Source organism: Durio zibethinus, chromosome 24 (genome assembly GCF_047325235.1).
Source record: "Durio zibethinus cultivar Kanyao isolate XHJ-2024 chromosome 24, ASM4732523v1, whole genome shotgun sequence".
NCBI lineage: Eukaryota > Viridiplantae > Streptophyta > Magnoliopsida > Malvales > Malvaceae > Durio > Durio zibethinus.
Genome location: NC_143185.1, coordinates 21,039,063 through 21,063,528, shown reverse-complemented (window position 1 = coordinate 21,063,528; position 24,466 = coordinate 21,039,063). Strand labels below are relative to the sequence as shown.

Below are 24,466 nucleotides of genomic sequence, written 5' to 3'. Positions count from 1 at the left end.
TCCGCTAGCTAAAGGGGTGGTAGAAAGCTGACACCAGTTATCCCCCTATAAAGAATGTAAGCGCTTTGTAAGCCTTCCCACCAATAACCATAAAAATGTTTGAAATAAAGATACTTTTCTCTCCAACCATCTTAGGGCCTTTTTTCAGCCAACTTAGGGCCTAGTGACCTTACTCTTAGTCACCATAATTCTGGCATTCTACTCGTTGCTCCACTAACCCATTCGAGGGTCCCCGCACACGGCTTCGACCAATAGCAATCAACTAGCTTACTCGACTTTAGGGCGCCCACTCACTGGCTTGTATTTGCCTAGCATCTTAAGGCTTAAGGCTTGCACTGCCTGCACACACTATCAGCAACATGTTCTCGAGCTTACATTGCCAATGCAAGCTCTAAGACCACTGTCCCAAGTACAAGACCTCATCTATTACACAGCTCAGTGTTAGTCATGACATGATCAAGGCACATCAAGATCTGACCATGACACCTTCCATGTGCCTAACAATTTCTTAGCTTCATAGAATATTAATATTTATTTCACAGCATTCAATTCTTTTATTTTTATAAACTACTATTAAACGTTTTAATTATTGAACAAATTAAAAAATATATTTTAATTGGCCCAGGAGGTTTCTTTATGGCTTGGAGTCTTTGAGATCCTAGCTTGTTCTTGACTAAATGAGTATTCAATTTGTCCACTAATACAAGATTATTCTAGGGATGCCTAAGAAAGCAAGGTTTTTCAATTGATCCATAAACAAAATTAGTTTGATCATTATAACAATTTTGATATATGTATACATGGATATATCGTAATTTTGATTTTGTTAATTAGTGTCCTAATCAAGGCTGGAAATATATCACACCTTGAAAGACAAAGAAGTGATCTGTAGGGGTCCAAATCCTTCATCTTCTCATGTGATCGAGGATCCTGTATGGAAGTTAAATGTGTCATCTAAAGTAAATAATGTTTTATGGAGGGTTTGTGGAAATTATGTTGTTACAAGTTGGAATATGTAGAAAAGGAAGTTGAGGTCATCTCCCGTCCAATATGTAAGAAAAATATGTCAACTATTTATTGGATTAATTGACTCGTCATTGTCATTAGAGTTTGTATTTGAAAATTATAGGTTCAAGAAAATTTACGTGCGTAATATTTTTTTTTCAGTCAAATAAGTATTAGGGTAAGAAAATTTAAAAATAAATTAAAAATTAAAAAATATATATTTATATATTATAAATTTAAAAAAATTTATGCGCGTAATATTTTTTTTCAATCAAATAAGTATTAGGGTAAGAAAGTTTAAAAATAGATTAAAAATTAAAATATATATATTTATATATGTAAGAAGGAGAATGAATCTATAGAGCATGCTTTGTTATTGTGTGATTGGCTAGTGCTACATGCATGGTATGGGCTGGATGTGGTATGCATGGTGAATGAGCAGCAAATTAGTGATTAGAATATATTCCCTGAGATACATGGTGAATGAGCAGCATGTTACTGCACCACTAATTTTTCTAATACTGGAATTAGGACCAGGTTCCTTCTGAAAAACCACTGCACGCCTATCTTTCCAAATTAACCACCAAGCCATGGCCACAGAAATCATTAACTTTCTCTTGCTTTCCAACTCTAGCTCTGGCATATTAAACACATCCATAAACCATTTATGATAAATTATAAGTTTGATCATATAATTAGATAAATTCAACTAAGAAATTGTGGCACAAAAAAAAAAAAGAAATTAGATCATATAATTAGATAAATTCAACTAGATCAAACTCACTCATTATAAGATTTGAGCTTACGATTTCAAATTTTCAAAATTTTCTTCTTACCACTAAAATAAGATTTTATTGACACTTTTTTGTTCATCTTTTAGTAACCCATATTTTTCCTTTGTTTAATTGGATTTTTTTTTTTGGTATTATTGTTTTATTGCTGGCTCGATCTCAGGGCCATTAATAAGCACGAAGAGGAACTGCAAATGAAAAATTTTCGAATCTCATGATCAATTTGGTTCTTTTTGGTTCAACTATTTCCAATTGCAATCCCCCTTCAGAATGAGCGCACTATCTGTCAAACAACAATGCCAACTATATATTTAATGTTCAATACCCTGCTGGCCTTCAACACCAACGCTTTCTACCCAAAACCTGAATTGCAAAATATTTTATCAAAATAAATATGAAAATTTCTGTCTCTGCCGTTAAAATTTTATGTTGAATGGTATCTAACTATCTGCTCAAGCGTGTCAAAGTGAAATAAAATACCTTTTGCATTAATTGACTATTGATCTTGATCACATCAGGACTGGGACAAGCCCTAAGCTTCCAAATTGCCAATTCACATGGGATTCTTTTATAAGATGCTACAGTCTGACCCATGGCTTTCCTGGAGACATTCTAAATAAGTTTTTTTAATGCATGTTGCAGATGGGATGCTCCTTGTCTCCACCACATAAATACACCTTTTTTTCAAACCAGATTCATATCTTACTTCACATCTTTGTTGCTCTTTGGGAAATCTTAGTCTGAATATCTTTCTCTTGCTATAAACAAAGAATATGGCCCTCTCCACAATCATTGCTGCTTCACTTGTTCTTTTCTCTATTTTGCTTTTCCATCTCACTCAAGCTGAAGAATTTGTAAGCTAAAGTCTAATAAAATCGGTGAAAGTTACTATGAGTAGCTAGCTATGTTCTTGATAACTAATTACTATGATCTGTTATGTTGTGCAGCAAGCCCTGCACCTCAGGCACAGACCATTGGTACCACCATATCAACTTATTAAATCTTAAATTGGCATTGTCTTATGGTAAAATTTGTTAATGTTTCTTGATTCATTCATGGCATTATTCTGTATTCAGATTGCGGAATAGCTTGTCAAGGAAGATGCAGACTATCAAAGAGGCCAAATCTCTGCAAAAGGGCCCGTGAGAGTTGCTGTTCCAAGTGCAACTGTGTTCCCTCAGGAACTGCTGGCAACCATGACTTCTGTCCTTACTACGCCAATTTAACCACACGCAACAAAATTCACAAGTGTCCATGAATCCATATATGTTCAAATTCTCGACGAAGTTTCATGTTTCCCCCAAAATATAGTGCAAAATTTGATTAGGCGATAAAAGAAAATTAATTTTTGTATCCTTTTCTGTAGTGGGAATTTATTATTATTATTATTTTCAAACAGTCCTTTTGACTTGTTCTACAATAATCTCCAGGAATTTTTGACATTCAAACCAACAATATGGCTAATAGAGATAACTCCAACTGGCAAATAGAACAATGAAAATACTAAAACTAAAGAAATTCATGCATTAATTTAGACAAAGATAAGCCTAATTTACATTTATAATGTAGCTAATATTCTCCACAGACTGTAAAATGTAAACCACAAGTCTTCTTCTACGATAATCCATTCATCGTCCCAATCAGCCTCATAGTCAAAGTCTTGAATAACATACCAATCTTCATACCAATCTTCATTGTCTAAGGACATAATAATCTCTTGGTTGTTACAACCAGCCGTCGAAACATCCTTGAAGGCTTGTTTAGCAGGCACGTTTTGATTGTTATGGTACATATCGATCCAGGATTCATCATCAAAATTTAAGGCGTCATAAACGATTTTGGGGTTATGTGACTCATGATCATCAACAAGAGTCAGATCATTCATCGAAGCACAAAGTGGACCAATAAGCAAATCATCAGGGTTCTCCAACGCAGGGATAACGAAGTCATGATAAATTTGATCAGGAAACAGATTTTCATCAAAAACAGCGTAAGAGTAACTTTCATCATGATTAATTGCAGCCTTGTTCACCAAGTTAACCGAATCAAAGATGGAACTTTTCTCCAAACCAGCATTGGAGTACTCATCATCTTGATTATCTCTTTGAGCACTCCTGCTGATACCCACAGGAAAACCCTCTTCCGATGCAGGGTTGATGCCATTAGTTTGATCAGGCAGCAACAAGTTTCTTTCCAAACCATCAACACTAGGTATTGCTATGGCTAATGTAGGCATGGTTCTCACATTAGGTAACTGCAAACTAAACTCCTTACAAACTTTCAACATCTTCTTCTTGAAACCAAAGTTTTTGTTTTGAGGATTTTGTTTCTTTCTCTTTTTTCTTTTTGATGTCAAGCCTCTTTAAATAGTACAAGTTTTTGGTCTATTATTCCTTCTCCAACATGTATTTGGTAAGTTAGGCCTCCCATGTTTGAGTGAATCAAGTAAATAATAGGCTTGAATATCAACCGAATTATCACAAAACAAAATTAGCCCAATTTTTTAGAAGATAAAAATAGGTTCAACCGGTTTTCGATGAGCCATAATCATAATAAAAAAAATGCCCAATTGGCCAATTATCAAAAGATAAAGAAAACTAATGATTAGCTGAGGAATATTGAAATCAGCTTCAGAATTAAGGGTCTTTTTTTTTCTTTTGGTGGATTAGAATTAAAGGTCTTTAGTTCGAACTTCAGTAGTAGCCTAAGATAGAAAAAAAAAAAAAAAGATAAAAGAATGGGCTCAGCCTCATTAAACCGGTCAATTATGGGTTTGAAGTATAAGCCCCCTAATCATGCAGTGGATAAAATGGGTTCAACCCAATCTCAAAAAGACCAAATCAGCCCAATTTCCAGAAGACGAAAATACAAGAAAAAAAAATTTATCCAATCGTCCAACGGCTAGTTTTCTTTTCTGGAAACGCTCTAACGGTCGAATTTTATATCACCTTTTGAATCCCGTAATCATAATCTCCATATAAGGCCATCTCCTCTTTGCCCTTTATAGCGTTCTTTTTTCTTTCCTTTCTGATTTGCTTCATTGCTTTATCTTCTTCAAGGTTTTGAGCATCTTCCTGCATAGTGATTAAGAAAAAAGTTAAACTTTCTTGATTACCTGAAAAATTTTGAATGGAGACCCCTTCATCTGCTAGAAGAGTCACCAGGTCACAGACTTTGGCTGCTTTGAACAACAGTATCCCAGTTTCCAGTAAGTTCTTTTCACTTTTCTTTTTCCCTTTAGTTTTTATTATTTATCTTCTCCATGTTAAAAAAAAATTAATTCCTTGTTTTGGTTTCTTGTAGAAGGAAAAAATAAAGAGTCTGAGAAGAGTGTGTCGAAAACAAGAACAAGAAATGGAAAACAGCAACAAGAAAGGTCTGTTCTTATTGATGTAACAAATGATTCACCAATTGTTGGGCTTGCAATGGAGACACCATCATCTGCTATAGCTAAGCAGAGGAGAGCCAAGAACATGATGATGACTCCTGGTTCTGGTGAAGCTTTGTTAAGGGGTCAAGTCAAGACTCTCTTGCTAAAGGTTGAAGAAGAAGCTGAGCAGCTTAAAGTTTGCCGTCCTTTTCTTCATATTCAAGGCTGTGTGAATTCCCCAATGGGACTTCTGGCTCCTACTCCTGCAAATACACCCCAGGTCTCAAATCTTTCTGAGGATGGAGCTATTAACAACAGTGGATTGGGTTCAATAGTGATGGCTCTTCCTGTTGTTGAAGATCAGTTAAAGATTTCTGAGGTTAATTTTTACTGTGATTTTTTTTCCATTGCATGATCTTTTTTACTTTATACTGCCCGTTGTTGGAACTTAATATGATTGAAATGCTTAATATTCTAACCAAATCTTTGATGTATATGACAGGCGGTGAGTGGCATATTGGATGGAATGAAGCAAGAAGTGAGTCTTGAATCCCAGAAAAGTCTTATAACTAGATCTTTGCTACTGGATTTTTCTGATCAGAAATCAGAATCCTTAGATTCATCAGAATGCAATTCTGTGGTGATTGATGAAGGAGTGATAACAGGAGAAAGTAATGCATGCAAAGAGAAGACATCTCCTGATGATGACAACGCCTCTATTTGGTCTGTCCAGCTTAATGCAAGCGCCCATGTTGAAGATGAGGAAATAATTGAAGAAATGGGGAATGACTACTATGAAGAAGAAGAAGATGATGATGATTATGATGGAGGATTGGTTGATGAGCTCTGCGAAGGTTTAAGCAAGATATGCATGAAAGATATGTTCACAGGAAAGCACACGAGATTTGTGTACAACAGTGATGATGAGATTGAAGAGTGTGCAGAGAATGAGGATTCAGATGGCGTCTCCCTTGATATCATACGCTTGAAGGGCTTGCCAACACCAAAAGGGAAGCATCTGCGCTTTCCTATGGAGGAGCAAGATGACTGATTCGGTTGTCTTTCTTGACGACACCCATTTCTGGGCTTTTTTTTTTTTTTTTTTTCTGTCGTTTACAAGTAACTTTCTCATCTGATTGTGAAGTTCATTAACTTCATCGGAAAAACAGAACCGTGTAATATCACCAAAGAAGTGACTAAAATGATTCAAAGATCTTTTCTTTCTCTTTTTTTTTTCCTTTACCTTCCCACTATCAATGATTCAAAGTTTTTTTTTTACTTTACGTTCGCCCCATTTGTGTATAGCAAGGAAGACATGAACTCGACAGAGCTAGCTGAAGAAAATTGCTTTTTGAAAGCCCACATATGATTGCCACTTGGCATTGCTTGCAAGCGGAGATCTATGGCAGCTTCAGGTGAAATTTGTCCCAATATGGCCTGCTTGAATTCCTAAGAACTTTGGGAACCTGCTGAAAATTGTGTCCGCGGATTGTAAATTACATGATAACCTCCTAATCTTTCTTTACTGGCGCCTCGGATCCATTTTCTTGGGTCCGACCTCAATGGACAGGCTTCAACATTTGGACCTAGTCCAAGATTTTTCACCCAGGTCCCAAAACAAACGGGTGCCCAAAGTTCTACCTTTTGGCCCAAAAGAAAAAACAAGTCTTAAAACCATTTTTTAAGCAACAATTCTTTTTTTCAATTGATTCTTAGGTTGAGAAGGAAAAGCATAATCATAAGTATAAATCTTAAGTTTTTAATGTAAATTTTAAATTTATAATATTCATATAGATATCTTTTTTATGTAATTCATTTTTAAGTTTTGCAACTTATTTTTTTTTTATATTATCGATAAAATACAATCCAAAGTGATTTAAATGAGATCATACTAGAGTTTGGTAGTATCATATTATTTTTTTTCAAAAAATATGTTAACTAATTTCAAGTTTTAGACTTGTATAAAATTTTCATGTTTTAAAACCTTTTTAACCTTTAATCGTTATATGCATGTGTTTGTACAATTGATTGTCATGCCCTTTTGTCTTTTTTTTTTTTTTTTTATAAACGATGGAATCAAACCAAAGCCATGTTTTAAAAAGCTTGTATTATGAATATAATTAATCATGTTTGAATCAATTTGAGTTTTATAAGTTTAAAAATATTGTGAGCTAGAGTTTTTTGGTTTGTTAAGATTTTTGTAAAATTAAAGCTTCAACGTGTTATATATATATATATATATATATATATATATATGTAACATATATTGGTTTAAGTGGTAGAAGAGTTTGTTTATTTTTTTGATTGTATCGAGTTTAAATTCGTTGAAAAATCATAAAAAAATAATTTTTTATAAATTTATTGAATCTGATATTAAATCCAATATAAATAAATTTATTTAAATCGGCTACAAAAGTACTAAACTAAACTTGAATACCCTTTTTCGCTTGGAAAAAGAGATTACATGTATCCATAATAATGGCAATAAGAATGAGAGATAAATTGTGGTCCATTAATGGCGAAAGGAGCCCAATTAAGGTGGCTGCACCACGAAAGGAGCCAAGTCGTAATAAGAAATTAGAACTAACGAATCAACAAAAAGAAAAACATGGATGGAGGATCCAACCACCCCTTGTCAACTTCAATTAACAAAATTCCAGTGAAGTGGACGCGAAGAAACTAACCCCAATCATAATAATTTTATTAGCTTACTCTAAGTTAACCTAATTATATCTCACTCCATCGCTAACGACCTTTCTTTATCATTCACTTTCATCCTCCTCGTGTTGTATTAAAAGGAGATATTAGTCACCACCTGAGAACTCACTCTAGTTTCCCACCTCCTATCTATCTCTTGCTCACAGGACTTGACGCAGCTTTCGGAAGTGCTAGCCATGGAGAGGAATGAAGGCAGCGTCATTGTCATTGGACAGGCAGAGATTGATACGAGAGCACCCTTCAGGTCTGTTAAGGAGGCAGTCATGTTATTTGGAGAAAAAGTTCTGGTTGGAGAAATTTATGCCAACAAGCTCAAAGAGGTTGTCTCTTTAGCTATACTTACAATTGAATTCATATTTTTGTGCTATGGTTGTCTAAACAAATTTTACTGCGGTATGCAGATTATTAATTTTTTTAGATAAAAGAAGGATTTGCAGTTGTTGGGATATACTACGCTATAACATTATCTAACACATAGGACATACAATTTATCGGTAATTTTACCATCTGAAAACTTAAAAAACGACAATCTAAAGTAACAAATTTTAATTACTCTATTAACAACACAAAATTGCTGGTGATAAAGCGAAAAATGTTGGCTGATTAATTTTCTCTGTTAGATGAAAGCTCAAGCAGGAGAAAGTGGGCAGGGTCAGTCCAAGATTGCAACCCTAACAGCGGAGCTAGAAGAAACAAAGCAGAGCCTGCAAAAAGCCAAAGAGGAAGGTAACTTGATGTCATATCGCATAAAAACACTGATAGAAGAGCTTGAACAAACAAAAAAAGAGCTGCAACAGCTCAAGGCAAGAGAGTTCCAGAAGCAGCGGTTTGAGCCTGATGTAGAAAACTTCAAGTTCATTGAAAATGCAACCAAAATAGGTATCATGACACAAAATGAAGAGCCAGAGGCGTTCCAAAAGAAGAGATATGTTAAATTTGCTAGCCCTCCTTCATTAGCTCAAGTTATTGTCAATAGAAAGGAAATGCTGGAAAGACCAGCATCTGTTAAGAAAGTTAGAAGGAAGTCAGTAATCCCCATAATTGGATGGCTATTTTCCAAGAAGGGATGTCAAGATGATGATCAGCCCCTAAAAGCAAATGGGCATTAATTTTGTTGGAGTTGACACCAAAATTATTGGAGCTTGTGGAATAATCATAGATCATTATCCTAAATGTTGATTTTCTAGTAACGGGTGTATGTTTTCTTGGCCTCAATTCATTTGAAAAAAAAAAAAACAAAATTGTGAGACGGCCCTTAGGCCTAGCTTTAGAAGCTGTAAATTGTACTAGCATTTTCAAAAGCTATTCAGAAATATGGAATAAATTAGATTGTATTTCATAAATTTTACTTGTGATTGATGTTTATGGATTCTACTCACATGTCTATCCAAATAAATTGAGAAAGTTACTATGTTAAGGTGAAAAACTCAAGAGAATGATGATGTGATTGATATCAGAAAAATGGCGATGCATTCATGTTAGCTGACAAACGTCAATCCAACAAGTCCCCTCAATGGTTACAAATCTTGCAAACAAAAACAGACGGGACAGAAAATTCAATTAGAAGGAGAAGGATTCCTTTCCTGCACTTAAAGTAATAAATAAAATAACGTAAAAATAATATATTGTAATAAATTTATAGTAATAAATAATAATTAATAATGTAAAAAAAATAAAATATATCAAGATTTAAGTAAAAAATTTTTCAGTGTAAAAGAAAAAATTACAAATTAACAAAAAAATTTTTACCATCAAATAATAAATATACAAAAATTTTTTCTAACTAAAACTAAAGTTAATCAACAATTAGATAAAGACAATTAGATAAATCTCACCAAATAGATAACTCAATAAATATACCTTAGATTTATTCCTAGAGAGCTTCAAATCTATTCTTCATCATTTAAAATGTAAAACTCTGAATCATAAACTTACTGATAAAATTTCAACTCAATCAGATCATAGATTGACTTTCGTTTAATCAACTCTCCTTTCTCTCTTTTTTCTTTATTTTTCTAGCTTTTCTTCTTTCGTTTCTTGGTTTTGCAACAATACCTTAAAACAGTCCCACCTCTTTTCATTAAGTAGTTAGGGCTCTATGTAAAAAGAAAGACCAATGCCCATGGCCTTTGATTGGTCCAAAATTAATTACATGGGATTGGACCTTATTTTCCTAACAATCTCCCCCTCCAGCCCCATTAGGAGGAGATTCATCACCATAGCAGTTTCATTTGAAACTTATCTTAGTCAAGGAACTCATTTCGATCAAGTTATTATAAAGCTCAAGCTTTTTCTTGAGAAGTACTTAGTCAACATATCTGCTACCTTCTCATCAGTATGAATTTTTTTCAACAGCATTTGATGTTCTTTAGTCACTGAACGTAACCAGTAATATCAAATATCAATGTGCTTTATTCTAGCTTGGTATATGGTATTCTTACTCAAATCTAAAGTACTCTGGCTATCACAAAATATCACATACTCTTTTCTTATTCAATCCTAATTCAAAAAGAAAACGTTTCATCCAAAGCATTTCTTTACTTGCTTCGGTTGCTAGAATATACTCAACCTTTGTTGTTGATAAAGCAACACACTTTTACAACTTAGACTACCAAGACACAGCTCCTCCTGTAAAAGTGAACAAATACCTGAAGTAGATTTTTTACCATCAAGATCACATGTCATATCAGCATTAGTAAACCTTTCTAGAATTAGTTGTGAAACTCCATAACTCAAGCATATTTTTAAGGTGCCCTTCAAATATCTGAAAATTTATTTCACTATTTCTCAGTCAACCTTTCCCAGATTAGAAAGAAATTTGCTCACTACACTAACTGCATGAGCAATGTTAGGCCATGTACAAACCATAAGATATATTATAGAACCGATTGTAGAAGAATAAGGAATACTAGACATAGCTAGTTACTATTTCTTAGACACCAGACAAGATTTTTTACTTAAATGAAAATGGTTGGCAAGTGGATTGCTAACTAATTTAGTATATTGTATGTTAAATCTACTAAGTACCCATTCAACATACTTTTCCTATGACAATCATAGCTTTCTAGCTTTTTTATCCCGGATAATGTCCATACCGAGAATCTGCTTTACTAGACTTAAATCTTTTATGTTAAAAGACTTAGATAATTATTCTTTTAACCTACAAATCATCAACATATAATAAGAGAATAATGAAGTTATCATTAGAAAATTTTTTGACATACACATAAGGATCTGCTACCATTCTTTTATAGCTGTGGTTCACCATAAAAAAATCAAATTTTTTGTACCACTGTCGTAAAGCTTGTTTTAAGTCATACAAGCTTTTTTTTTTAGTTTACAAACTAAGCGCTCTTTCTTTTTTACTTCAAAACCCTTATGTTGATTTATATAAATATTTTTTTGTAAGTCACCATGCAAGAATGTAATCTTGACATCAAGTTGCTCAAACTCAAGATTCAAACTACCTGTAAATTTTAGTACCATTCAGATGGAACCTATATTCATAACTGGAGAGAAGATCTCATCAAAATCGATGTTTAGTTTCTAAGAAAAACTTTTCACCATCAATCGAGTTTTGTACCTCACTAGTTTATCACATCTTTTTTCAACTTGAACATCCATTTATTTTTCAATGGCTTCTTTCCTTTTAAAAGTTTAACAAGATTATAAGTACCATTTTTTTCATAATGACTCAATATCTTCTTTCAGTACTTTTAACCAGTGCTCTCTATCTAGAGTAGTCTATACATCTTAAAAGCTCTCTGACTCTTTTTCACTGATAACTAAAATAAAATCTGAACTTGGATATCTAGTAGATGATCTGTACTCTCTAGTAGATCTTTTAGGCTGAAACTTTATACCACACAATATCGAATGTAGCTCATTCTGCTCAACACTCTTTAGTGGAGATAATTACTTTTTTTACTTAAAATTGATTGTATCTGGCTCATCATTAACTATGGTTGACTCATTTATATCCCCAAGTTCTGTTTTTTACTCATTTCCACTATCTGCGGCTCTTTTTTATGAAATTCTTATCAGTGTTGAAATATCACACTCAACAGTAACCCATGTAGTTTTCTCATTTTTCTCAAAATCTGCTATGATTTTTTTCATGAAAGATCATATCTCTGCTTCTGACTATTTTTTTCTTTACTAGATCCCATACCTTGTAGCTAAATTTCTCATCGTCATATCTTACAAACACACACTATGTAGCTTTACTATAAGCTTTGACCTCTGCTCTTTCAGCATATGCATAAATGCTTTACATCCAAAAACTTTCAAGTGAGAGTATGAAGAATCTATCCCTATCCACACTCTTTTTGGAATATCAAAACCCAAAGGAATTGATGGTGATTTGTTAAGTAAATAATAAGTTGTGTTGACTACTTTACCCCATAATGGCTTTAGTAATTTTGTTATCCTCAACATACATCTAACTTTTTCTACAATGGTGCGGTTCATCATTTCAGTTACACTATTATGTTGCAGTGTTCCAAGTTATGTCATCTCATGCTCGACTTATGTTTTGAATAGTACTTTTCAAAGTCTTTAGATGTGTATTCTCTATTATTATCAATTCGAATACACTTCAAGGGTAACCCTATCATCCTTTCCATCATGGCATGAAATTTTTAAAAATATTGTAATACTTGGTTTTATTTTTTAACATATACACCCAAGTCTTACGTGAAACATCATTAATAAAAGTAACAAAATATCTACTACCACTTAATGACTCAACTTTAATGGGACCACATACATCATAATAAATTAATTCTAATCTATTTTTTTCTCTAAGAACTCTTATGAAAAAAATTTTACAATACTTACCAAACAAATAATGATTACATGAATCGAGAGACATACCTTTGGTCAAGGAATGAGAGATTGTCTTGCTAAAACCTATAATCCCTTCTCACTCACGTGTGCCAACCTCTTGTGCCATAAGTTTGTTGAAGCATAATCCTCAATGGCATTTATCTGATTGTTGTTCAATTGTATTTATGTCTTATATATTGTGCAGCATAATTTTTTCATTACAACTATCATAGATTCTTTGAGAAGATTTTACTATCCATTCTTTTGTCGACTCTCATATCTTTCTTTATTAAGGACATTAATAGTAAGCAAGTTTATTTTCATATCCAGAATGTGTTTGACATATCCCAAAGTCAACATGCAACCTATACTAATTTGTACAACAATATCACCAATCCTAATAATCTGTAACACACTCTTATTTTTCATCTTGGTGCAACCAAAGTCTTCTATTTTGTAAGTTATAAATAACTCTCTCTCAGAAATATAATGATATGACATTTCTGTGTCAATTATCCATTCAATATCGGAATCACCAACATGATTATAATTATCATGTGTACAAATTAAAGTAACTGAATCACTATCTGAATTCACTATTGTAATATTGTCATCACCTAAACTCTTACTTTTCTCATCTTTTTGTTCTTACTTTAAGGTTTTACAGTGTTATTTTATATGACCTACTTTACCACAATGAAAATACTTCACTTTATCTCTGGACTTGGATTTATGTCTAGAATTACTACGACCTTTTGAGTTCTGACCTTTATCGATGTTTCTACTTCTATTTTTTGTAACCAGAGCTTGATTTTCAGGGTCTACATTTGTCACATCCCGAGACCAAGACGCAACAAAATCATATTACTTTGAAGTAAATCCTAAAGTAATACGAACTCTTCTTCTTAATCGTTCTAAAATTCTTCAATAAACTGATATAATTTACCAAGTAAAATCTATATCTCTAATCTAACTAATGATACATCTCTATATATCCAAATACAAACTATATAAAAATATAAAAACCATTTTAAAAGATCCCATTGGCCAACATTGCTCTGACGACTAAGTAATTTTTCTCATTTGATCTTCTAACTTTTTATAAAACTAAGTAAACTTATCACTTACTCATCTGTAAAGAAAAAGTAAAAAGAGAATGAGCAAACCACAGCTCAACAAGTATAGGCTCATACACCTTATCAGATCAAGCATTTTTTAATACATATCATACAGATCATTCAAAACATTAATCAAATCATAATGTCAAAATATTTCAAAGATCATCGTTCTATCAAACATTTCATAAATTCATAAATTAATGTCAAAACATGTCAATTCATCAATTATAAATCACAAATCACAGTCAAATACATATTTCATACAAATCATAGATCAATGTTTAAAATCATCATCATCATAAATCATCATTATCATTTATTTATCATTAACTATGATCACTGCTATAACTCGTGACATTGGTCGTATCGATAATTTCATCATCATAATCATTGCTAACTATTATAACCTACTAGCCAAGGCCTTACACTAACTATTATTACCCGTTAGCCAAGGTCATATGATCATGTCTTTGCTAACTACTATTACTCATTAGCCAGAGTCGTAGAACTAGTTCTGGTATCGATGATCCCACTTTTTATGAATATAAAAACGTAGCTATCATAAAATTATTCTTTAAACATAAATCATTTTCTCATTTCATTCATAAGCATGATCCATCATTTATAGAGCAAAAACACAAAACAATCATATGCTTGATCATATTTTCATATATAAAAAATAATGAAATAAAATATCCATTCATTTAGAAACATACATATATATATATATTTGAAAATAAACAAAATATGTGAGATTCTACTTACATCTTTTCAATTTCATCATTTAGTTTTTTTTTCCAAATAAGTAATGGCCTATTTAAGATCATTTCAATATAACAGTAATTAATCAACCCATTTGAGATCACTTATACCAAAACAACTAAGTTAAACAAGAAATAACTCAAGTAACTAATTCTGGCAGCCTATGCTACCTTCAATAAAATGACCATATCTCAAGATATCCAACTCAGAATTAAAATCTTTTTAATGCATTAGAAATTAGACTCGATAACCTTTCTAACCATTTATGGTGCATCTCATGATTCCTTGTGGATTAATTATAACAATTTTTGGAATTCACATCATATGCTACTACTAGACAACCTGTATACCTTCTCATAAAAATTATGTATTTATTCATTAAAAAACTCCAAATTCAATTTCGTTACTTTCATTGGAAAGTAGACTCAATAAGCTTTTCAAACATATATGACTTAATCTGTAAGTCTTTGTATAAAAATTAAGATAATTTTCGTAATTCAACCCTGATGTTGTTGCTTTATAGCTTGTATATCCTTAAGTAAAAATTAGACAACTCTTCATAAAAAACTCAGATTTGGTTTTCATTTATTTCATTAGAAAGTAGATTCAACATGCTTTCCAATGATATATAATAATCATGGCAATAATTTATCCATTAATACAAAATCCTATTTTAATTCACTGTTGTAGATTATAGCATCTCATCTAAAAATAGAATTTCTCATTCAATCTTTAAAAATTCAAATCCCCACTTTCAGCCTTTAAACTCCATTCAATAATCATCAATAAATCATCAATAAATCTTAAAGACATGAAATAAACAAAGCCTAATAATTTACCCAAATAGATCATGAAAATTAATAAAAGATTTCATAATTTTTCTTGATTTTTCTCTTAGAACTTCAACTCCAAATAATAGCAACCAACATAGTATATTTCTTAAATAAAAAGATGGCATGTACTTACTTTTAGGAGATTAACTCGATTGTAGTCTTCAATTTTGAATCTTGTACTTGATTTTTCATGCTCTTTAACCCTAAAAAAGATGAGAATGAAGAATTATATTTCCCTTTTGTTTCACAATAGCTATATTTTCTTTTATCTAATACTTCAGCCCTTTTTTCTTTTATTAATTAATCTCTTAATAAACTGATGGGCTTTGGTATTAGTCTAGCTCAATTATTATTTGGGCTAGGGTATTACAACATCTTTTCGTCTTATTTATTTAGTAAGCATATTGTCATTTACCATTTCTAATATCATCTTATAATGAGGAGCTGAATTAAGAACAATCACAACTAGAGTATTCCAACTGTCTGGCAATGAACCTAAAAGAAACAATGCCTTTAATTCATCATCAATCTTAAGCTCTATAGCAGTCATCTAATTAAATATATCTTGAAAATCACTCAAGTGCTCTGTAATAAGCTTTTTAATAAGTATAACTTTATTCATACATGTTTTTCTCTCATACAATACTGCTAATATTTCTCAAATAGTATGGGCATATATCTTCAATGCTATATGATGAAACATGCTAATATCAACCTATTTTTTGATTATAGTCAGCGTATTTTTGCCTAACTTCTTTTTATTTTCATCTTTCATATCTGTTAGTTTAGTCGAATCACCCAATACCGGCTCATACAAATCTTTGCAGCATAAATGATCTTTCATCATAAGCTTTCAAATTGAATAGTTTGATACTTTTAATTTTATTATGAAACCTGTATCACCATCTATAATCTCAAACATAATTTATTTCTATCTTAGGCTGCTTCTGTATCGATGTCTCAAAATAACATTCGCTCTGATATCACTTGTTAGGTTTGAAATAATAAACACAACAACGTAAAAGCAATATATCGTAATAAACCCATAGTAATAGACAACAATTAATAATCAACAATGTAGGAAAAATAGAATCACACCAAGATTTACGTGAAAAACCTTTCAATGTTGAGAGAAAAATCACGGACCACCGGATAAATCTTTACTATCAAATCATGGATATACAAAGTTTTTCTCTAGCTAAAACTAGAGCTAATCAACAACTAGAGAGAGATAATTAGAGAAATCTCACCAAATAGGTGACTCAACAAATACACTTTGGATTTATTCTTAGAGGGTTTCAAATCTGATCTTCACCATTCAGAATATAAAACTTTGAATTGTAAACTTGTTGATAAAATTTTAACTCAATCGGATCACAGATCAACTTTCGTTCAACCAATTCTCTTTTTTTTCTTTTCTTTTTATTTTTTTAGCTTTTTTTCTTTCTTTTCTTGGTTTTGCAACACCACCTTAAAACAACCCCACATCTTTTTATTAAGTAGCTAGGGTTTTGTATAACAAGAAAGACCAAGGCCTATGGCCTTTGATTGGTCCAAAACTAATTACATGGGGTTGGACCCTATTTTCTTAACAATAATTGTTGGGATATGGTTCACATGTGAGTAAAAAATCTTACATCATTAAGAAATCTGAATGAGATGTCTTATATATGTATGAATGACCTAAAAACCTAATAACTTAAGCTTTTGGGCTCAAATGGTGTCCAACATGTATGTATGGGCTTTTTGATGTGCTCTCATGAGTTTCAAATGTTGTTTGTCTCCTTAACAAGTAATATCAGAGCCAAGGTTATGACGGGTTCAAGTTTCAGTGGTGTTGCTAGGGGGAAATTGTTGGCAGGTTGAAAGTTAGTCGCTTCCATCAACTCCTTGTGCTTGAATTTTGGTATTAAAAGGTTCGACTTGGATGTAGTGAGTCTATGATAATATGCAGAAGCGGAACACCAAGTGGTGATGTGTTAAGTCAACCTAGAGTGTAAAGCTTGAGGGAGCACTGAGATAATCTAGAAAACCAAATTAAGTGCTATGCCCTAGCCCAAAAACGCACTAGAAATGTGAGGTTGCCTGACCCAAATGAGGTGTTGATAGGACTTACTCGTACGGATAAGCCGAAGTGGGACTTGATTAGAACTCACAAGTGAATGGAGAAGATTGTTGGGATATGGTTTACTTGTGAGTAAAAAATTTCACATCATTAGGAAATCTGAATGAGATGTCTTATATATGCATAAAAGACCCAAGAACCTAATAGTTTAAGCTTTTGGGGTTCAAGTGGTATCCAACGTATATGTATGGGCTCTCTGATGTGTTCTCATGAACTCCAAGTGTGATTTATCTCTCCAACACTATGAACCATAGTGAACAAGCTCCATATTTTATCACAGACCCTTTGTTTAAGTATATGTCAGTATGGATACGAAACAGAGAATTGTGCATGAAGAACATTTCTATGTCTTATTCAAGGAGGGTAAAACAAAGGATTCTTGATGGTTGGTAAGTCGGCTGAATTGAATTTAATATAGTTGTGGTCAGCCATGAACGATTGCATTAAATTATGTAACCAATGCACATGTAGCCATGTGAGCCTTATCAGATCGAGAGAGTTTGCTACATGCTTTGCTAATATATTTTAATCATTAATTACAAGCAGAACCCGAAACTCTAGGCCATGGATTAAGCTTTGGGACCATTTTCAATTCTCGTGTTCTGATATACTAAAGCAACTTTTCAAAAGGAAATTATTTTCCTTACCCTGTTTTGTGGATTAAAATGTCTTGGTATGCAGACATTGAAGTCATTATGATGGTTACTTCTGATATAAATAATGAAGAGAAAATGGAAACAACTTAGTCATAGAGTTTGAATCACAAAATGGAATTTTCATTTCTAATATAATATTAGAAAAGAATTTAAAAACAATTGTGGATTTTGGTGAATGTTAAATCATGATTTTTGTTGCATAAATTGTGTTGTTGTGACACATGCAGGAACTTGACCCTAAAAAGGTCAGTTAGTACAAGTTGGGATGGTGTGTTAACATAACATGGTTGAGTTGTCACGAGACATTAGAATACAAAATACTACTCTAAAACATGCTTTGCCTAATGGCTCTATTGCAATTAGCATTGACTTGACCAATTGATTGCCACCATTTTCCAGCAAAATTTCTGACACTATATTATTAAGGATTAAGGTTTCCAGGTCCCACTGGAAAAACTCGATGATGCTTGCTTTTTCAACCATTAATGCCATTAAGTTAATTCTCCAAATTTGTTTATCAAAAAATTAACCATCACAACAAATCCTGGAAATTCTACAATATCATATATGTAATAAATAAGAGATACATATATGTTTACTTGGTAAGCTAAAGCTACAGAACAAAATACATGCATATAAAAATTTTCTGGTGTATTAGATTCTCCTATATATGCCCTCTATTTTCAAAGGTAAACGACCAGAGAATGGAGAAGAAAATCAGAGGCAGCCCCAAGAAAATGAAGAGCAGTAGCCTATGCATGCCAAGGTTCAAAGGCAACAACAAAAACAAACGTTTATCACCAATGACCCTGCTAGAACGCTTCCGAGAAGCAGTTTTTCGCCTGATAATGCTGTCAGCTGTCACCAAGGCCTCACATCATCATAATCACACAGGCTCATCCGTCGTCCCGCGAAAATATTACCCGGCTGATGCGCACCATAGCGAAGCTGTGGCAGATTGTATCGAATTCATCAAGAAAAAGGCGTCCAGGGAGGAAAACCGGGACTCCAGTGCTAGTAGTTCAAATATGGATGCTACCAGTGAAGTGGTAATGCCGGTTCCAGTTATGTGATAAACATTTTCATGATTTATATGTGAGTTTTTTATATATATTAAAACTTCAGGTACCATGCTTGACCTTTTGGTTTTAGTATGAATATTGGATAATGTATAATTTGGGGTGCAAGATGTAGATTTGCAGATTTGTGTATGAAATTTACAGGCAGTTGTAGAATCATATTTTTGGCCTTTTCAATTTGTGTTTAGATGCAGAACTTTAAACTTGCTTCTGCTCTTGCATTTTTCCATTTCTGCTTTTCTATTGGGTTGAATTTATTGATCAAAGCCAGAAATCAGAGTCTGACCTTGAGAAATCATTAGATTTGCTAAATCCATGTCCCCGAAAATGCCCCCCAGATGCTGGATTCTCTCTTCTTCTTTTTCAAAGATTCTTAGATACAACATGGGTTTACTGGATAGTGGGCTTTAGATCGTTGCTGTTCTGCCCATGATTCCCAACAAACCACACACTAGTTGGGTTTGTGTCTTTTGTGGCCCAAGACTAGTTGAATTTACTCTAATAAAAAGTGTTTTTTTTTGTTAATTTAAATTGAATTAACTAAAAAAGTTCAATGGAAACTCAAACTGAAAATAATAACTTCAACTAAACCTTGATGACATGGCACGAAATGATAACACATAAAAGTAAGGAGATATGATATCTCCCGCAGAAGATATCCGCCTGATAGACGCCACTAAGGATAAGCATATCCATAGCTCTGCTAGGAGAGAAGAAAAGCACATGAAAGCAAGCAATGGATACCAGTATTCTCCAGTCCTTCGCTTCAAAGTCGCCCCCATCAACCAACCCTGTTCTTCCAAAAGCTTCATCTTCTGCAAGAACATATACCCAGGTCTGTACACGTCGCTATCGACGTTTTGTTAAAGTTTGTTGCACGAACAGCAGCGCTGACAATAACGGTAGCAGCAGCACAAGTGGCAGCGATGCACCACCACCAATAAGGCCACCGGAAACCGTTGGAATACGGTTTAAGAGAGGGTCAAGGAGGCGTAGAAAGCTGCAGGAAGATGGTTTTGAGGGAGGGCAACGTATGGCGGCAAAGGCTGCAGTTGATCCAACTCCAAAGAAATGGGAAGAAATGAGCATCACAGAGAAGGCTATAGAGTTGTATGTGGGAGAGAAGGGTTTGCTCTTCTGGCTCAACAAGTTTGCCTATGCTTCCATTTTCATTGTCATTGGGGCTTGGATACTTTTCCGGTTTGTTGGACCTGCACTCAATCTTTACCAACTCGATTCTCCTCCTTTGTCTCCTACCTCCATGTTCAAGGGTTCTTGATAGATACCACCATGCAATGTATTAATATGTCTTTTTTACAGTCTGCAAGATTTTGTAGCATCTAGTCTAGATGAGTAAATTTACTCATTGCCACTATAGCATCTCTAAGATTTGATTCTTAATTATTTCGTTATTGATTAATCCCTTAACCTCATCTCACATGCTTCGCAATGCCCTCTTTCTTCTAATAAATCATCTCTCCGAAGCTGAGAGAAGAGGTTGTAAATACTAAAATTTGAACTCAAATCTGTTGGATGCTGTAGTTATATCAATCAACCGAGTTAAGTTTTGAATTTAATAATACATCTCTTCGTCACATAAGCATACACATTAAGATATTCTCTGCTTCGCTGAAAATTAATAACATTATTGGGATTGAAAGGCTTGTATTACAACAACTAGCATGTGAAAACATAACTGGTTCAAAACCATGCAAAACTGCTATCAGATACACAAAGAAACAAATAGAAAGCTACATTAGCAGTTAAAGCTCTGTCCAACCTGTTTGAAGTGTAAACAACACAAGGCTTTCACCCTTTTATACAAGAAATGCCAGTCAAATTACAAAATTTACTATTAAACAAAAGTTATATAAACCTCTCCACCATTGTGTAAAGGAAACTATCATAAATAATAAAACCAAACCTATAGCGAGCTTTTAGTTTTTGTTGTACACGGGAAAAAAAAAAAAAAAGAACCCGACCAATGTACTAGAAAAATCTTTATGAATCAAAACCTGCATTAAATTATGACTATGCAGCATTTACGGGCTGAGTCAAGGTATCCTTCTGAGTCTTACACCTGTAGAAGGAAAATAACCACCAAGGCCGTGAGTTTTCGCCAAAACAAAGTGACAGATCTTCCTTTAAGGGAAGTCTGCAGTGTCAACCTATTGATTGTTACCCTCCCATGGAGGGTCAACGATCAGGGTTCATTTACTGACTCACCCTAACCTTGTAGAGATGCGCCAAAAGAGGAAGTTATAACGAATCAAAAAGTACTGCCATGATAGTCATTTATATTATATGCAATGATTTGATTAACCACTGTACAGGAAACCACCGACAGAACAAAAGAACAAAAGACAAAAAGAACAAAAGCCATACATCTTATGCAGGCAACCAGATATACGTTAAGCAGTTTTCATTTCTAAAACTAGCAAATCGCTTCAGATATCAAAACATTGATGGGTATAAGCCAAATCATATTTCAGCAGATCACAATGCTTGTATAATTTAGCATGTAAAAGCCACTAATTTAGCTACTGACCTATTGCATTGAGCTCGAGATGCATAATTGTGATTGTTGCATTTTGTGCACATCCAATCTCCACTACGCCATTGCTTTGCTCTGATAAACGAAACACGTCAAAGTATTAGTAGATCTAAAAAGCAATCCTTGGAATCTCATACTGAATATCATTTTTGCTAGATATATGACAGCATTTTAATACAAAAAACTGCACATAAACCTTATTGGATTTTAAAAACAGTTCATAATGCTGTATCAACAAAGTGACCATCTCTTTAGCATACTTCTTTCAAGCATACAATCAATAAGAGGTAAGACAACTGAAAATATCACTCTAGAAGCAACTTAAATTAATCTCAGGAGCAGTTCCAGAAGTTAAAAGTCAGTTGCTAGATCCAAAAAGATTAAAGGATTTAAAAATTAAAAAAAAAGCTATCAATGCCATAGATTGACAATAAAGTATTATATATCCTCACAAAATGAATAACTAATTTGTCCAAGATAAAGGATAAGGAGCAACTTAATCCGCATTTACCCTTTTCCAAGAAGGGTTGGTGTTGCAGCTTGATGAGAAAATAGAAAGGGTGCCTGCCAATTTGAAGGCGCACCAGGGTTTAGACTGAGATAGGGAGGATATGCTCCAGGTTTTGGGTCATTGGTGGCTCCTACCATTTGGTCAAATCCAGGGTACAACTGTGGCTGACCATTACCCTGCAAACCCAGGAAAGGGGAATAAAGTGGTTCAGGAGTGGTTAAATGAGTCAAAGCATGCTGAGAAAATAACATTAATTATAAATGCCAGGACAGACACTGATTCCTTACATGTCCTGAATTCAATCTTTTGTTATCCCAGTCATGAACAAATTCTTCAGATGCTAATCGCTTGGTTCCAAGAGCTATATACCCCAAAAAAGGAAAATAAAAATATGCAAAGACTCAGTTACTGGAAACAGAACCAACAGCAGATCAAATATAAGCATTAAAAGCAAAATGAAGAAAATATTGTTTCACAGGCCAGAATCAGAATGTACCTGGTGGTATAGATGCATTGCAATTTTTGCACTGCAAAAATATCAGACTGGATCAGAATCGAAATGACACCAGATATTTTGTAGAATTAGTGATAAGTACGAAGAAGAATGCTGAATCCAGTTTAGGCAGTAAGATAATACCTGTGAACGTGAAGAGTAATTATGGAAGCCACAGTTGCAAATCCAGTCACCATTTCGCCATCCTTTGGGAACAGAAAGAGGCTGATTACCAGGATTCAAATATGGAACCCCAGAAGTTTGGTTTCCAGCTGCAGGCCATGTAGAAGCTGATTGAAGTCCATAATCATCAGCCCCGTGTACAGACCAGTTGGAACTCAAAGGAAGTGACTGTTGGGGAGCACCGCTGCCTACAAATCCAACATTCATCTTTTGTTCCAGTGCTCCTGGGGCCCTGGCAAAATAATGTGAATAAGTTGGGAGAGAAGCTCCAGGCATTGCAATTGCTGGCATTGCTGCTATCTCCTTTGGTTGCCCGCACTTTTTGCACTTTTCTCTTGATGCATAATTGTTGTTAGTGCAACCTATTGATCCATTGCCACACACACCCCAATACAATGCAGCCACGAAGAGGACAAGGAAGCCAAGCATACGCACACCAACCAGTTCATCGCATACCAAAGTACACATACAAAAAACACAAACCACTCAACCTAATTGATTCAGATTTCCTAACCTCAACTTCATAAAGCACATATCAGAACATTCATTGAACGGGTTGCATTCGTAAAAAGACATCAGTAAAGGGTTATGCTTTCGCAATGGCAACTTTGCCAACAATTGATGTAAAACCAGTTGCTTTATGGCAAATTAGCAAAACTAAAGCAGAAACAAGTTCAATAAAGCTCTTGGTTATCTGCAAACGTTAACTTGGGAAAAGCAATATCTTATCTTGACATGCCCATTGTTAAATCTCAGCTAATGAAATTCGAACTTATTATCAAAACTCAGAGCCCATATAAACCCCAGAAACCAACTGTTTCCAAAAAAAAAAAAAAAAAAAAAACCCATCTTAGATATCTATTCTTGAGTTTAATAATTGACTTATAAAGGAAGAAGAAAAAGAATAAAGAGCAAAACCCAGTTGAGTCAACACGACCAAGAAGAGAAGATGTTAAAATAAAAACCACTGGAAGATAGGTTTTCGATAGAAGTATAAACTGACCAGTGCAGATCCAATCACCAATACGAGGAAGCCACTTAGAGTCAGCTGGAGTTTTGATGTCAACCAGAAGACGAGGCTGTTTACATCTGTTACAGAAAGATCTAAAAGCGTAGTTCCTGTTCTTGCATCCGCTGCACTCCCAGTCTCCTTCTCTTCCTTCTCCCATTCCTCCTCCTCTCTCCCTCTCTCTCTTTCTCTTGTAGCCTTTCTTCGTTTGTTTATATATAACTCAAATAATAGCAAGAGCTATGAGACTAGGACTAATGAGCTTGTTTCTCTAGAAGCCAAAGAAAGGAGGGTGTACGCAGTAGAAAAATGTAAACTGCTGAAAATTATATCGAAGTCTTCGGAGTTGGGATCGATCGTGTTCAATCAATATGGTGAAAGAGAAAAGTCTTTCTCAGACAGGGCCTAAAGCAGGTCAATGATCAGGGCCAT

The 24,466-nt window shown here is 33.9% G+C and overlaps 5 protein-coding genes and 1 pseudogene across 5 annotated transcripts; 5 read left to right on the top strand and 1 right to left on the bottom strand.

Annotated features, from left to right (window-relative positions):
- Nucleotides 1–2,344: 2,344 nt before the first annotated feature.
- On the top strand, nucleotides 2,345–3,054 carry LOC111316262 (gibberellin-regulated protein 1-like; annotated as a pseudogene).
- A 1,747-nt stretch (nucleotides 3,055–4,801) lies between these two features.
- On the top strand, nucleotides 4,802–6,408 carry LOC111316261 (uncharacterized). Its single transcript, XM_022918280.2, has 3 exons — nucleotides 4,802–5,004; nucleotides 5,100–5,545; nucleotides 5,669–6,408. Exons 1-3 carry the CDS (start codon nucleotides 4,926–4,928, stop codon nucleotides 6,215–6,217), a joined length of 1,074 nt encoding a protein of 357 aa, XP_022774015.1. The 5' UTR covers nucleotides 4,802–4,925; the 3' UTR covers nucleotides 6,218–6,408.
- A 1,573-nt stretch (nucleotides 6,409–7,981) lies between these two features.
- LOC111316477 (WEB family protein At2g17940-like) lies at nucleotides 7,982–9,206 on the top strand. Its single transcript, XM_022918417.2, has 2 exons — nucleotides 7,982–8,204; nucleotides 8,505–9,206. Exons 1-2 carry the CDS (start codon nucleotides 8,061–8,063, stop codon nucleotides 8,991–8,993), a joined length of 633 nt encoding a protein of 210 aa, XP_022774152.2. The 5' UTR covers nucleotides 7,982–8,060; the 3' UTR covers nucleotides 8,994–9,206.
- A 9,541-nt stretch (nucleotides 9,207–18,747) lies between these two features.
- LOC149512041 (uncharacterized) lies at nucleotides 18,748–19,427 on the top strand. Its single transcript, XM_089753662.1, has one exon. It carries the CDS (start codon nucleotides 18,835–18,837, stop codon nucleotides 19,276–19,278), a length of 444 nt encoding a protein of 147 aa, XP_089609788.1. The 5' UTR covers nucleotides 18,748–18,834; the 3' UTR covers nucleotides 19,279–19,427.
- Nucleotides 19,428–19,913: 486 nt separating this feature from the next.
- On the top strand, nucleotides 19,914–20,712 carry LOC111317240 (uncharacterized). Its single transcript, XM_022919681.2, has one exon. It carries the CDS (start codon nucleotides 20,021–20,023, stop codon nucleotides 20,561–20,563), a length of 543 nt encoding a protein of 180 aa, XP_022775416.1. The 5' UTR covers nucleotides 19,914–20,020; the 3' UTR covers nucleotides 20,564–20,712.
- A 300-nt stretch (nucleotides 20,713–21,012) lies between these two features.
- LOC111317239 (zinc finger (Ran-binding) family protein) lies at nucleotides 21,013–24,451 on the bottom strand. The gene is made up of 7 exons (XM_022919680.2): nucleotides 24,029–24,451; nucleotides 22,987–23,387; nucleotides 22,846–22,876; nucleotides 22,637–22,710; nucleotides 22,350–22,525; nucleotides 21,833–21,913; nucleotides 21,013–21,364 (listed from the first exon to the last, which is right to left on the bottom strand). Exons 1-7 carry the CDS (start codon nucleotides 24,192–24,194, stop codon nucleotides 21,316–21,318), a joined length of 978 nt encoding a protein of 325 aa, XP_022775415.2. The 5' UTR covers nucleotides 24,195–24,451; the 3' UTR covers nucleotides 21,013–21,315.
- Nucleotides 24,452–24,466: the final 15 nt, after the last annotated feature.